This window comes from Trachurus trachurus (genome assembly GCF_905171665.1).
Source record: "Trachurus trachurus genome assembly, chromosome: 13".
Classification (NCBI taxonomy): Eukaryota; Metazoa; Chordata; class Actinopteri; order Carangiformes; family Carangidae; genus Trachurus; species Trachurus trachurus.
In genome coordinates this window covers 13,695,230-13,710,271 of record NC_139892.1, presented here as the reverse complement: position 1 = coordinate 13,710,271, position 15,042 = coordinate 13,695,230, and the positions used below count along the sequence as shown (strand labels likewise).

At 39.3% G+C, this 15,042-nt stretch overlaps 1 protein-coding gene across 2 annotated transcripts; it reads left to right on the top strand.

The window, feature by feature from the left end:
• The first annotated feature begins 1,058 nt into the window (after positions 1-1,058).
• On the top strand, positions 1,059-14,297 carry ywhae1 (tyrosine 3-monooxygenase/tryptophan 5-monooxygenase activation protein, epsilon polypeptide 1). 2 transcript variants are annotated; one of them, XM_083985833.1, is made up of 7 exons: positions 1,059-1,353; positions 4,271-4,470; positions 4,987-5,093; positions 6,319-6,525; positions 7,910-8,046; positions 10,019-10,070; positions 12,670-14,297. In XM_083985833.1, exons 1-6 carry the CDS (start codon positions 1,290-1,292, stop codon positions 10,024-10,026), a joined length of 723 nt encoding a protein of 240 aa, XP_083841959.1. In that variant the 5' UTR covers positions 1,059-1,289; the 3' UTR covers positions 10,027-10,070; positions 12,670-14,297. The 2 variants fall into 2 exon arrangements, with proteins under 2 accessions (XP_083841959.1, XP_083841958.1); XM_083985832.1 differs by lacking the exon at positions 10,019-10,070.
• Positions 14,298-15,042: the final 745 nt, after the last annotated feature.

Here is a 15,042-nt window from a genome sequence, read left to right as displayed (position 1 = left end):
TATTGCTGTTATTATCCAACACGGTCACATGACTTGTGCAAAATATAGTCACAAATACGTAGGCTACAGAGGGATTTTGTATAGCTACAGTGGTCAGTTAATTTTATTTGTTTAGTCTTTCTTTTTTATTTTCATTATTTTATTTTTTTATTGGACAAGCCAGACCTGCTGTTGCTGTGGGCCGGGGTCATCATCAATTGAGATTATACAGTGAGTGAAAATGCATATGATGATGATAATGTTTATTGTGTAAATGTTAAAAAAGTGCCATATAGCCAAAAAATGTGTTATTTTCCAGCATTTAAAAGCACCATGGTCACATGACTTGTGCAAAATATAGTCACAAATATGTAGGCTACAGAGGTTTTCTGTGTAGCTGACACTGTGTCCAGTTAATTTGATTTGTTTATACATTCTTTTCTTTTCTTTTTTTAGTTTTTATTTAGTTATTTATCATTTTATTATTTATTTGCACAAGCCAGACTTGCTGTTGCTATGGGCTGGAATCGTCATCAATTGAGATTATAATACAGTCAATAATGGTAATATTAATTATGTAAAACCATAGACTGTAAATAGATGGGCACTATTAAGACACATTGCTGTTATTTTCCAGCACCATGGTCACATGACTTGTGCAAAAATATACCGTAGTCACAAATAGGCTACAGAGGTTTTTTGTGTAGTAATGTAAGTGATTTAAATTAATTTATTATTTTAGTTTTTATTTATTTATTTATCATTTTATTGTTTATTTATTTATTGGAGAAGCCTGCTGCTGTTGCTATGCACTGGAGTCGTCATCAATTGAGATTATACAGTAAAAAAAAACAAAAAACATATATGATCATATACGAATACGAATTACTTTATTGATCCCCAAAGGAAAATTAAAAAATGTAAATAATCTAATATAAATGCTTGCTTACTGCTGTCTCTGTCTCTGTACATAAAATAAATAAATAAAAGAGTGAAGGGCGTATCGGAGCTGGTGATCCATGTGCGTAATGTGCGGTACCCGGATGAGACCGTCCGCCATCTTTACTCCATCCCAGCGAGCGCAGCGCTGCCGGTGGGGCGGAACACACTCACACTCACTCAGCATCGACCCAGTTGGTTTCTAGGAACCGCCGACAGACAGACAGACAGACAGGCAGGCAGACCACCGTGTTTTTTCCACTAAAAAATATATATATATACTCGTTAGTTTTGATCAGTGCGCGACTCCAAAAAAAAAAAAAGAAAACGCCCCCCGCCGCATCGCATCTCGATAGATTCGATATAACACAATGGGAGAGCGAGAGGACCTAGTTTACCAGGCGAAACTTGCCGAGCAGGCAGAGCGATATGACGGTAAGTCAGTCACCATTTCCTTCATCTTTATGATCGTTTTTTCTCTCTCCCCTGTCTATGTGTGTGTCTTCTCTCGCTCGCGCATGTTAACGGCCGGAGCGGCAGCGTTCTATTCCGTTGGGTTAGCTCAGTGCTAGGTAACCAGCTAGCCGCGGTGGCTAACAGGAGAGCTAACCCGGCCACCACCACCGCCGCTGCTGCTGCTGTTATTCACGTTGCTGCTATTTAATTGTCATGGCGGCGGCGGCGGTGGAGGGTGAGGGAGGAGGGAGTTCATTTCTGCGATAGATAGACTAAATAAATGTGACATTTAAAACACAGCCGCTGCGGCCTAGAAAGGTGGTGGTGTGGTGGTGGTGGGGGGTGTCTCTATTTTAGGGGGCTAATGTGGCGGATGTGACTTGACTGACAGTGGCTAACGCTAGCTGAAGGGGAGGAGGAGGGAGGAGGAGGAGGGGGGCTACAACAAAATGGCGGACTACTGGAGCGTGAGCTGTCAGTTAGTTGCCTCCCTCCCCTGGCTGCTGCACCATATTAACACTTGAGCTTCTGGTTCTGGTTCTGGCTTCGGCCCTAAAGCAGCAGCAGCAGCAGCAGCACCCACCCAGTGACATGATGATCCCGTCTGACTGAAACCCGTTTTACCTCATTTGTATGATTTTTTTACACTGGAAATAACACGGAATTAAAACATGTAACGTTAGTGTTTAAATGGGGTTTCAATTCACTGGCCAAAAATGGGCCAATGCCATAATCTGACCAAAAATAAACATTAAAAACCATACATTTTCAATTCTTAAGTTAAGAATGAATCCCATTTTTCCTAATTTGTATGATGTTATACTGGAAATGACAAGGAATTACAGCATATTGTGTTTAATGAGGTTTCAATTCATTGGCCAAAAATGGGTTAATGTCATAATCTGACAAAAAACATTTTGAAATCATACATTTTAATTCTTTAGTTTAGAATGAACTCCATTTTACCTAATATGTATAATTTTATACTGTGAATAACAAGGAATTAGCCTACAGCATGTAGCATACAGGCTAGTTTTTAAATGGGGTTTCATTTCATTGGCCAAAAATGGCCACGATATAGTCAAATGTAGCAATTTCGTTTGCACAGTAGTATATTATTATTGATATATTGTTGGAAAATAGAAATTCAGACAAAAGTCCAGACCCATTGGAAGTTTCATTTCATTTTGCCAAATGTTCAACAAAAAGAAATCAAGGTGGTCACTTTTGTCCAGGTTAGAGCCCAGAGAGTATCAACACAGTCTTTTGATTATTATTGTCTTTATATATATATATATATATATATTTTTTTTTACACATTATTCTGTTATTATTGCCAGCTCACTGTAAGGGTACTGTAGTTATAAGCTTGTGTGTGTGTGTTAGCAGTGAGTGGGAGTGGGAGGGCAGCTGTTCCCTTGGTGGGGTGTTTCCCCCCACTGAAAACAGGGCTGTACGGATCGATTCCTCCTCCTCCTCTTCCTCCTCTCCCTCGCTCCGCTCCTGTCAGACTGTCATACCATTACAGACCTTGTACAGGCTGTTTTTAGACGGCGGCTCTGCTGCTCTGCCTTCGCCACCGGTCACACGTTGTTACGTTGCCCAGAAACGTTTAAGTGAATGTGCCATGACTCATTCACAGGGATTTGGCCCGACTGGTGTATTTACAGGCTGATTTACTGTAGTTGGCTCTGCTAAATGCTATCCTTGCAGGGTTGTAGTCGTATGTAATCACATGGATATTATATTATTCTGCAGAAAGGTTACTAAATGTTACCATAGCTTTGATGGATTAATTAATGAATACAGTGTTGTCATGCAAAAGTGTGGGCACCCCTGGTCAAAGTTAAATGTCAACGTGAACAGTTCAGCAAGTGGAAGATGAAGTGATCTCCAAAAGGCATAAAGCTACAGATGACATGTTCCCATTACATTTTAAAAAAATATATTCTTTATTTCTTGTTTTAAAGATATAGCTAAAGACGTACAGACAAGGAAAAGGGCAAAGGTTTGGGCCCCCTGCAGAGTTAGTAGCTAGTAGCCCCCCCCTTTAGAAACTATCACAGCATGTATATAGTAAATATCTTGTCTGATACCTTGGTCAAAGTTATCCGAGAGCTCAAGTCTCCTGGGTTTCCCATTCTGTCGCAGGCTGCTGCTTTGTTTCCCCTTTTTCACTCTAAAACTGTAGAAAACTAAAATAATTCACTGATAATGATTAAAATATCGCAAAAAAAGTGTTTCCTGTTTAACTTTGTCTTTTGAAGATCGTTTCATCTTGTTTTTGTTCACATTTACAGACATTTTGACCAGGGGTGCCCAAACCTTTGCATGATCACACTGTATATTTATAAATGTGCACTTTTGACCTTCTAACCTACAAACCTGTTTTGCTTTGGTATTTAATAAAAACCTTCCAGCTACCACTGAGATCTAACCCAGAGAAATTCATCACTGTAGGGTGTGTTTGCTGTATTTGGTGCAGAGGTGAACATGTTTGGCACTGGAATGAAAAAACGTGTCTATGTGTGTGTGTGCGCTGCTCAGTCAGTACACTGTGTCATGTCACGGTTTAATGATTTGCATATTAGACAAACCACAAATTATCATCCTGGGACGCCTGAATGCTTCATTCATAATGTAATTTTTATTTTCCCAACCGAAGAACGGGGGAGAAAAAGGCTGTTTGTGATTATACACCCTGACTTTTTATCAACCATTTAAAAAAAGCTTGATGCTGGATTATGATAATGGGTTTGGCTCCTCCAACTATGAATCTGTCCGTCACGGCGTCTCTCACACTTTTAAACATGTCATTCAGTCGGCTAATGTAATTGGCAGCAAAGATTGTAAGAAATGCTTAACGTGAGTGTGTTTTTTTGTTTCCTTTTAACAGAGATGGTGGTTTCTATGAAGAACGTGGCGGGCATGAACGTGGAGCTCACAGTGGAGGAGAGGAACCTACTATCGGTGGCCTACAAGAACGTGATCGGAGCTCGGAGAGCCTCCTGGAGGATAATCAGCAGTATCGAACAGAGGGAAGAGAACAAGGGCGGAGAGGAGAAGCTGAAGATGATTCGGGAATACAGGCAAACGGTAAAAAAAAAAACCCACAAAAAACAAGCTCCATATTTGTGTTTCAGAGAGTTGCGTCTGTCTGGAGCGCTGATGTGAAATCATTCTCTCACATTAACAATACACATTACATTATGAGCACCTAACTGGACAGACTGCATCTGAGTCATAGTTGGCAAAGTGCTGCACACTCTCTTTGCTTTTATGAAGGGGGGGGGGGGGGGGGGGGGGGGAGGGAGGGGGGGAATAAGAGCCGGCTATTATTCTGGGAGAGGCCAGAGTGTGTCAGAGAGATGGGAGAGGCCGCCGGACTGCAGTCAGTCAGAGGCCTAATGGGACTCGGAGACGGGTTATCCCGCTGTTGCACCTTCATATCGTTAGTAGTTCTCTCACTCCCTCAGGGACACACACACACACACACTTCACCGCAGCAAAAAAAAATCACATAACACAGGAGCATAAAGAAAAGGAAGTGGTGTTTTTATTTTTTATTTTTCTGATTGATTGAATAATAATTGTTTTTGTGTTGTTGGTCAGGTTGAGAAGGAGCTGAAGTCGATCTGCGGTGATATTCTGGATGCACTGGAAAGGCACCTACTCCCCTCCGCTGTCATGGGAGAGTCGAAGGTCTTCTACAACAAAATGTAAGAGCTTTGTGGTGTGAATGTTAATTAATTGATGAATAAATGGATGCACTGAGGTTTTTTCTTTTTTCTGTTTTTTGGGCCGTGCATGAAACATGAAGAACTACGACGGAGTATTAGGGCCACATTGGGGGGGAAAAAATGTCACAGACTTTGAGAAAAAAGTCATCATATTTTAAAGGGATAGTTCAACATTTGGCAAATTTGCCAATTGCCATAATCCCTCTAGCCATAGCAATAGGTTCGCTACCTTTAATTGTCGGTGCAAGCTATTTTTAAAACGGCGGAGCAGAGCCGTGAGCTGTTCAGAGCTACGCTACAGAGGCTAATGGGATTTCTTGGTTTCCCTCATCAAATACACAATCCAACGACTGCAAAACGCTCTGGTGGACAAGTTGTGACCTGCACATTCACTACGCTATGAGATAATAACAGAACGTTACCAGACAGTTGTTTTCGAGGCAAATGCAGAGTCTGCTTGCTGAAAAACTGCCCCTGAAGGCAACACACGTCAGCGGTTTTGAGTGAATTTACCTCTTAAACAACTCAGTCTCGTAACGTTCTGTTATTATCTCATAGCGTGGTGGTGAATGTGCAGGTCACAACTTGTCCACCAGAGCGTTTTGGAGTTGTTGGATTGTGTATTTGATGAGTTTGATGAGGGAAACCAAGAAATCCCATGAGCCTCCGTATTGTAGCTCTGAGCAGCTCACGGCTCTGCTCCGCCGTTCTAAAAACATCTTGCACTGACAATTAAAGGTAACGAACCTACTGCTATGACTATAGGGATTATGGCAATGGGCCAGTTTGCCAAAATGTTGAACTATCCCTTTAAGGCCTAAATCTTGTGGCACATCAGCACCACATTGTCATCCGTATCAAGACTTTGAAAAGAATATGCAAGAAAATGCATCTACTGTGTGTTGCACTCTTGCTACTTCCGTTTTTAGTAGAGCAGCCTACCGTATCCACTTACTGGTACTATTACGACTTTTCTCTCATAAAATTGCCACTTTATTCTCGTAAAATTACAACTTTTTTCTCAAAATCATAACGTTATTGTGTTAAAACTATGACTTTATTCTCGAAATCTGTGAAAAACCTTTTCTCAATGTGGCCTTAATACTACATCATGAAGAACTATACATTTCCTGTTGAAGGAAAAAGTTGACGAATGCAACACCTGATGGGAAGACATCCATGTGTTTTCTCCTCCGTCCTCCAGGAAGGGCGACTACCACAGGTATCTGGCAGAGTTCGCCACTGGAAACGACAGAAAGGAGGCGGCGGAGAACAGCTTGGTGGCCTACAAAACCGCCACCGACCTAGCCATGTCGGAGCTGCCTCCCACGCACCCCATCCGCCTCGGCCTCGCCCTCAACTTCTCCGTCTTCTACTACGAGATCCTCAACTCGCCCGACCGCGCCTGCAGGTCACCGTCTCCTCCGTAACACTCCAGTAGTCTCTAGTGTTTTTTGTCTTTATACCGTCAGAAAAACAGTTTCGAGGCGGAGTAGAAGGTAAAAAGAGGTCACAGGAAGTTTAGAGAAGAGCCAACGTGTAGGAGTCCCGACAACAAACAACCCAGGAAACAGTCTGCCTTCACTCGTACTCCGCAGTTGCCATTCATGACCAGACTTTATTATCTTTTGTTGAGGTTGAAACTTGAAACCTTTTATTTAAAACATAAAGGGTTCACTGTTTATTGTGTTATTAAATCACAGTTACATAAACATAAATATATAATATATAACATAAGCCTCCTGCTAGTAAACTATACATAGTCACTTATACTGATGTATTATGTAGATTTTATGTCGATTTATTCTGTTTTTCATGTTTATTGTGTTATTAAATCACAGTTAGGTTAGTTATTTATTAAAAGAAACATTTAGATAATTAATTAAAGTAAAGAAGTGTCTATAACAGCGAATGGATATTAACTTCTACCTCAAGTCAGTATTTGATGGTGACACATTTTTACTCCTGTTCACCTTTAAATTAACATAATATATAACATGAGCCTCCTGCAATTAAACTATACACAATCCCTTATACTGATGGATTAGGTAGAGCTTATGTTTATATGTTGAGGATTCACTCTGTTTTACATGTTTATTGTGTTATTAAATCACAACTAGGTCAGTTATTTATTAAAAGAAACATTTAGGGAATGAAATATGTATAATATACCTTTACATAAACATGAATATATGATATATAACATGAGCCTTCTGCTAGTAAACTATACACAGTCACTTATACTGATGTATTATGCAGAGTTTATGTTTATATCTTAAGGATTCACTCTGTTTTACATGTTTATTGTGTTATGAAGTCACAGCTAGGTTAGTTATTTATCAAAAGAAACATTTAGAGAATGAAATAAGGTAAAAGTGTGAATGATATAACATGATTAATAGTATTAACTTCCACATTAAGTCAAGATTTCCCCCTGTTTGCCTTTACATGAACATAAATATATAATATATAACATAAGCCTCTTGCTAGTAAACTATACACAGTCACATACACAGATAGATAATATGTTTATGTTGATTTACTCAGTTTTTCATGTTTATTGTGTTATTAAATTACAGCTAGGTTAGTTATTTATTAAAAGAAACATTTAAATTCAAATATATTATATACCTTAGCATAAACATAAATATATAATATATAACAAGCCTCTTGCTAGTAAACTATACACAGTCACTTACACAGATGGATAATGTAGAGTTTATGTTTATATCTCATTGGCTCGGACGTGAAGCTGTGTGTGTAAAGTGTGTAACGCGTTCCTTCTTCTCCTCCAGGTTGGCGAAGGCTGCGTTCGACGACGCCATTGCAGAACTGGACACACTGAGTGAAGAAAGCTACAAGGACTCCACACTTATCATGCAGTTGTTACGTGACAACCTGACACTATGGACTTCAGACATGCAGGGAGAAGGTAAGAGGCTCATCACCGCGGCGGCGCTCGGGATGGACACGTATACGTATATTTACAGTTTATCATGTCTCTTTTTCCAGGACTAGACGCTGAGCGATGAATTAACTCACACCTCACTCATCTCCTGTGACCCACCTTAAACCTTTTGCACCATGTTTTTAACATCTGTCTGAACTGTGAGCAGCCTGATGGACGGTCTCCTCTATCCACACGTGACCACTTTATCGTTTCGTGCTCTTTATATTGGATTTAATCACATTTTGAGTTTTGATTCTCGCCTGAATCTGTAGAATAACAACAACATCAACGGTCTAAATGGAAATCAAACCGTTCTTAGTGAACAACGCCTTTTAGTTTCTCACTCTAACTGGTGCAACTGGTTAAGAGTGTTTAGTAAAAAAAAAAAGAAAAGCAGCCGACTGCAGCCAAAGTAAACAAGTTGTTTGCTTTGTTTGTCTTGGCTCTGCTGCTTCTTATGTCGTAGATAAATAAAGTCTGAAGCTGTGAGAACGTCCACTGTTCATCCACAGCGATCCAGCCGAAGAAACGTTTTCCTCACATACATATAAGATGAAAACATTTTTTAGGGGAAGGAAGAATTGGAAGTGTCCCAAAAACGAAGCCATGAATAAATTAAACCCCCCAAAAAAAGAGCTGGGGCTTTCAGGACGTGTGTCACGCTGCTCGTCACGCTGCTCGCCGTCTGCATGTCCAGGTACAAAGTGCAGAATCCTGTCTGTCTACATGTGGCTGATCTGAGAGCAGCCGTCTGGAGCCGACAGTCGTAATCACTCCACCTAACAACAAACTTCACCGGCTTCTCCACCCGCCAGCGTTCGAGTCCAGGGCTGAACCAGTGGAGGTTTTAAATCCTATACAGAAATTAAACTACAGATAGACTTTGTTTAAAAAACTAAATAAAAAAGTAATGCAGGTGCTCTTCTGTTTTTTCTTTCCACTCTAAAGAGAAGTAATTTCTACAGAAAGATTAAGCTCCTATTTATAATTATACACGTTAAAAACATTATAAATACTCCAGTTTCTCTTCTCCAAAACTCAAAGAATAAATATTTAGCTCCGGCTGAGTAAAACCTGCTGGAGACGATTTGCTTTATAAACATTCACGACTCCAAGCTGCAGTTTGTTTAGACACTAATGAGTGGATTAGAGCAACAACAACAAAAAGGTTGAATTTATTCTAAGATTAGCTTTAATCAGAGTTAAGTAAAACCAGGTTTAAATGTAGGTAATCCAGGTCTAAGGTTTAAGCCAGGATCTGTGGCACCATTTTAAAATAACCTGGTCCTTTAAGCCAATTTATTTATTTTAGCTGGTTTAAATCAAAAAGAACTGAACTAAATGAAGTTGAACAGATAGACGTTTCATAAATATGTCAGGACCTAGTAAGTATAAAAGAGCATTGGAAGGCTACTGCTGTCGTTGTTGCTAGCTATCTAAAAAATAACTACTTGAACAATTTTATTTCTCTATTTTTGAGGAAATCTTGGTCGCTGTGTTTAACAATTTCCTCCAGTGAATATTTACCTTCCTCAGAAAACTCAATTAAATTGAATTTATCGCTCAATTTCCTTTTGAGAAACTTGATTTTTATTGAATCCGTCTCAAAAACTTGGTGATTTAAAGGTAAACCAGGATCACAGCTGAAAGCTTTGGTGCAGCAGAGTTAAATTTAAACGTAAATTAGAGATGTAAGTTGAATCTTTCTCAATTTTAAACTAGTTTGGCACCACAGAATTTCATTTTAAACCAGATTCAACTCATTCAATCAGAAAGAAGCAGTCAAAAACCCCAATAGTGATATAAAGGCGGTGAATCATTCATTCTTTCTCTTCCTCCATTCAGTCCGGTGGTTTCTGCGTTTGCTGTGGTGCAGAGTGTCCGACACCGACACCTTTTTATTTCCCAGTGACTCATCATCTCTCTTGTCTCTCTCTCGTTCCCTCTGCTGTAGAGTCCTAAAGGAAACAAACCTGACTGTTCATTTCCCATGTTAACTGTACTTTGTAAGTGTTGCTCACCCACTGTTGCTGTGTGTGTGTGTGGCCTCCTTCTGTTTCCTCTCACACTAACTCACTCACTCATGGTTTAATAATTCAATCCACTCACTCACTCGTTCACTGTGATGATCCTCATTAACTCTTTGGTAACGAGTTGAGTTCAGACGGTTTCACTTTTAGTTTTCACTGTTGAAGCTCGACGTTCGATTGGTTCGTTCATTCGTCAGGAGTTCGTCAAGAGCTTCAGACCGTCGTGTCATCGGCATGTCGCACTGTTTGCACTCTGAACTCTCGACTGTTTCAACACAATTTGATGCATTTATAATGGAGCGTAGTTGTATTGAATTATGTGACCTGCTCTTTTTTTTTGCTTTGTTTTTTCTTTTTTGATTTTCCACTTTTTTCGACCTTCTTCAGTATCGACACTGTCAGGGTTTTCTGATCACTGAATTTGAATGAGTAGGTTTGATGATGCCACGGTTCAGACTTCACCACACACTGAGGTTGTAGCAGCATGCGGTTTGATTGACAAACAGATTTTCACTTAGAAAGAAACAAAAACAAATCAGATTCAGCTCAATTAAAAGTGATTTTCATCCGATTTCAATGGCTAAAAAAAAAAAAAATGAATGAGTAACTGTCACTTACACTTGTGTATTTCTACTTTCTACTTTAAATCTACTGCTACTTTTAATTTAAAAAGCAAATATTGTTATTGTTATGTTTGCATAACACTTTAATTTACAGGCTAATGTTAATTACGTGATAATGTCAAGAAATAGCTAAGAAAAAACAAGCAATTACGTCATAATGTCTAGGAATAGTCTAGAAATAACGGTCAATTTCATAGTAATGACAAGAAATATAGCCAAGAAATAACGATTGATTGCGTAGAAATAAAATAACAGTCCATTGCAAGGACTTCGTGGAGAAAAGTTATGGCCTTTCCCAAAAAATGCAAAGCATGAAAAGCATGTGTAATCTTTTTCTTTTATGAAAAACTTGACATTACTATGAAATTGACCGTTATTTCTTGACATTATCACGTAATTAGCGGCCTGTAAATTAAAGTATTGCCAATCCAGTCATATTTTAGGTTGTGTTTGGTTCCTTAAAGCTACATTTTCTTACAAAAATGGAAAATAGTGAACATGATGTGAGAATATTTCATATATTTTTTTTTAATTGAGTACAGGTTTTCATAATCCTCGTCCACCTGCAGCTGCTTTGTTCGTTCTCATCTCAAGCTCCAGTCTCTTATTTCTAACATTATTAAAAATTAAAAGCCATTTGCCATTTTTATAAACGGCTAAAGGCAACTCACACATTAATGCAGCAGGAGCAACCATCCCATAATATAATCTGTGTGTTCATAATGCAGCTGTTCTGTAACTACGTCTAAAAGCTACAATACGCAACTTCTTTAACTCTACAAGCTACAACCGGAAGTTGGTCTTCTTTCATGTATATTATTCGCCATTCGCCGCTCGGTAATGGAATATATATATTTATTTTATTGTTTTATTATGCAGTTACATATTTACCATAACTGCATAATTTACTAGTTGTCTCACTCTTAAGTCTTTTCACAATTTGATACAGTGTGTAAAACTGAGATGTAAAATAATCACGCTATCAAGTGATTATGTTAATGTTTCATCGATTTATGACAATTAATATTAATTGTAAATATTGTATCTTAGATAACACGTCACAATTTTTAGATAATTTAATTAAAACTCTCATCGTTCCATTGTTTTGTATCTATCGTATCCGCGTATCGTCTCTTCCATCGACCGTTTGAATGCAAATAAATAACGAGATATATGAAGAAGACCAACTTCCAGTATGGATTGGACCAATGGCGGCGTCCTTGTCCCTCTGGCTCCTCCCCCATCCTGCTCCACTAAGCCCCGCCCACTCCTCGGCACACGCCCTCGTTGTCTTTCCGCTGACTAATGCTAACGCTAAAGGAGCCGGCCTCGGCTATCAGCAGCTTGAAGCCTCAGTGCGAGGACAGTAGTCGACAGTGAAGCGTGTTTGCATATTGATTGACAGCAGTGAAGTCCCGCCCCCTCCCTGGCTGTGGCCGTCTCTGATTGGTTTAGAAGAATCAGGTCAGAAACAACAGAGGTGGAAAATCTCAGCATTGTTCAGCGAGTCTTAACGGCTCCTTATTGAGTTATTTTCCACAGTAAAGTGAATTTTTAATGACTTTATTTTTTTTTTATATTATGGAATTAATGAAGCAAAACAAAATCCTTTCAAGACAAATACACCTCAGAAAAAAGCCTCAACTAATAGAAATTGGGTAAAAGCACAAAATGAAAGGCTGAATTGGACACGGGTGTTTTTTATTTATTTATTTCCAAATTCCAGTCTTTTATTCTTGTTACAATAAATAAAAGGAAACCTGCTGCTTTCCACATTAAAAAAGAAACCGTAACTCTGTGACTTCATTGGCTTTGTGTTTGTATATGAAGCTGATCTTCTCTCGCGGACTCTAAACAGTAGAAACTCAGTGACAGGTTTGTGGTTTTATTGTGTTTTTATTGTTTTTAACTGTGTTTTTTAATGAGTTTATTTGTTTTTTCTTCTCCTCCAGGTGAAGAACAGAACAAAGAGGCACTGCAAGACGTTGAGGACGAGGCCCAGTGAGACTATGCCACCAACAGCCAACAACTTGAGACCCCTCCCTTCACCTCCTCACCTCCTCACACTCCTCGTCCCCTCATCCACCTTCCTCCTCCTCCTCCTCATCCTCCTTCCTCCTCCCTTCTCCCCCCCCCTCTCTCTCCGCAACTCACCTTCCTCTCCCTCTTTCTCCTCCTCCTCTCCCTCCGTTTCCTTTTCCTCCACCTCTGCAGCTCCCAGCGACCCAGCAGGGCCGCCGAGCCAACAGGTTTATTTTTCTCTTCTTTTTTATTTTTATATTAGCCCTTACATCATTCAAGTAAATACCACTTAATTGAGACAGGAAATACAATGTTAGAAAGACAAAGATATTGGAAGAGTCCCTGGATTGTTTTTTTTTTGTTTTTCTTTTGTTTTGTTTTTGTTTTTGGTCCTGGTACAAGCAGTTCTGAGATGTTATCTTTGTTTTCATTATTGTGTTTTTGTTTTTTTTTGCTTTTCCTCAATATTTGTATCAGTTGCTGGATGTATTGAGATTTTTTTTCTTAATGTAATTTACAGAAATTAACTTTTATTACTGATAATGTTGACTATTAGTTATGGGAGCTTATTTTATCTTTGTTTTTAGTGAAATGTCATGCGAATCATTTTACCTTTTTTTTTTTTTTTTTTTTTTTAATGGGCAATTTGGAGAAAAAAAAACGAATTTAAAAAAAAAACTACAAGTGCCCTTTTTTGTTAACTTTTTAGGTTTTCAGAGGAAGTTGGCAAAATTCGCGATATCCACGTGGGGCAAAGAAGAGCTTAACTTTTACACCATAGTGATTCTGTTGTCATGTTTTTGTAGTTGTCCTTGGACTGTACTTTGTGCTGAAATACTGTAACTGTGCACACATGCTGAATCTCTGAAGGTTGACGTTAACGGCTAGCTGGTGGTTTTAATTTAAATTAAAAGAAAAAAAGAAAGAAAGAAAAGAAACGTTAAAAAAATAAAATAAAAATAAAAACTTGGGAGATTTCTTCACTTGTGTAAAAGACGAGTCTGGATTCGGCCTCCGCTCCTCGACACAGAGCCTGAATAAATAAAAAAAACAAAACAAGATTGTCGGTGCTTTGCATGAGTTAACACGTCTTTTCTGCTTCTTTTTTTCCTCCTCCTCCTCTTCCTCCTCCTGCTTTTCACTCAAGCTCCTCTAGATTCAGAGGTTTTTCTTTTCTTTTCTTCTATTTCTTCTTCTTTTGCCGTTTCCTTTTGTTTCTTCTCTTCTCGTTTTTGCTTCATTATGTGTAACTTGGAGCTGATTTGTACTACTGGATATCTGACTGGAGCCACAGACAGGGAATCTGTATCGTTCTTACTGAAACACAGCATGGAATTAACATTAAACAATCTAAATTAAACATTACAAACTGACTGGGTGCTTTTATTGTTTCAGTTGCCTTTTGTTTTTTTAGTTTTTAGAAGACGGTGTTTGTTTTTTTTTGTTAGTTTTTGTTGTTTTGTCATAATTTTTTTTGCTGCTTCATCTTGTCTCATGTGAACAAATATATAATCCATGGAACTGTTTGTTCTAACATGGTAAATGATGAATGAAATAAAACTGTCCTGGGGAATCCTGCTCCTCCTGCTGCTTGTTGTAGTTACTGCAGGTTTCACATGTGACCACACCACCACCACCACCTCCTCCTCTTCTTCTTCCTCCTTCTCCTCCTCTTCCTCCTTCATTGCACAGGTGTTTTCCTCGCCATCCGAACAATGCAGCGGTTTCCTCTGAAGCCTGAAACCAGATGCAGCCGAGCTCGGTGGTGTCGCCAACAAACGGAGCAGATGTTGCTGCTGGAATCTGAGTTGGCAACTGCGAGCGCGATCATAAATTTATATCTTCTATTTATAGCGTTTGAGAGACAAATGCAATCTTAATGCCTGTGACAGTGCAGCTGATGCCTTTGGCTGCTTTGGCTCTTTGCTGCTGCTGCTGCTGTGGAAATGGCGCCGACCTTTTTCTTTTTTACTCATCCTACAGTCGATCTTGTTAATACTTTCTCACGGATGTTTCAAACAAAAAAAAGACACAGGTCATTGGATTTAGTGGCTTAAACGTGTCACCGTTGTGGTTTCTGTGTGAAATCCCCCTCTCTTTCTCTCTTTCTCTCGCTCTTCAGTGAGCTAGCAGCAGCAGGCCCCTCCGAGGCCTTAACCTTTCGACTCCCCCCCACCCAAGTTTCGGTTTCTTGTAACCTCTGCAGCAGTTGCCGCCTTTTCTACTGTTACATCAGCCATAATAACAGCCTGTGCTCGGCGGCCGCTCGCACTAAATATAGACTCGCAGGTGAAAGTGGAGGA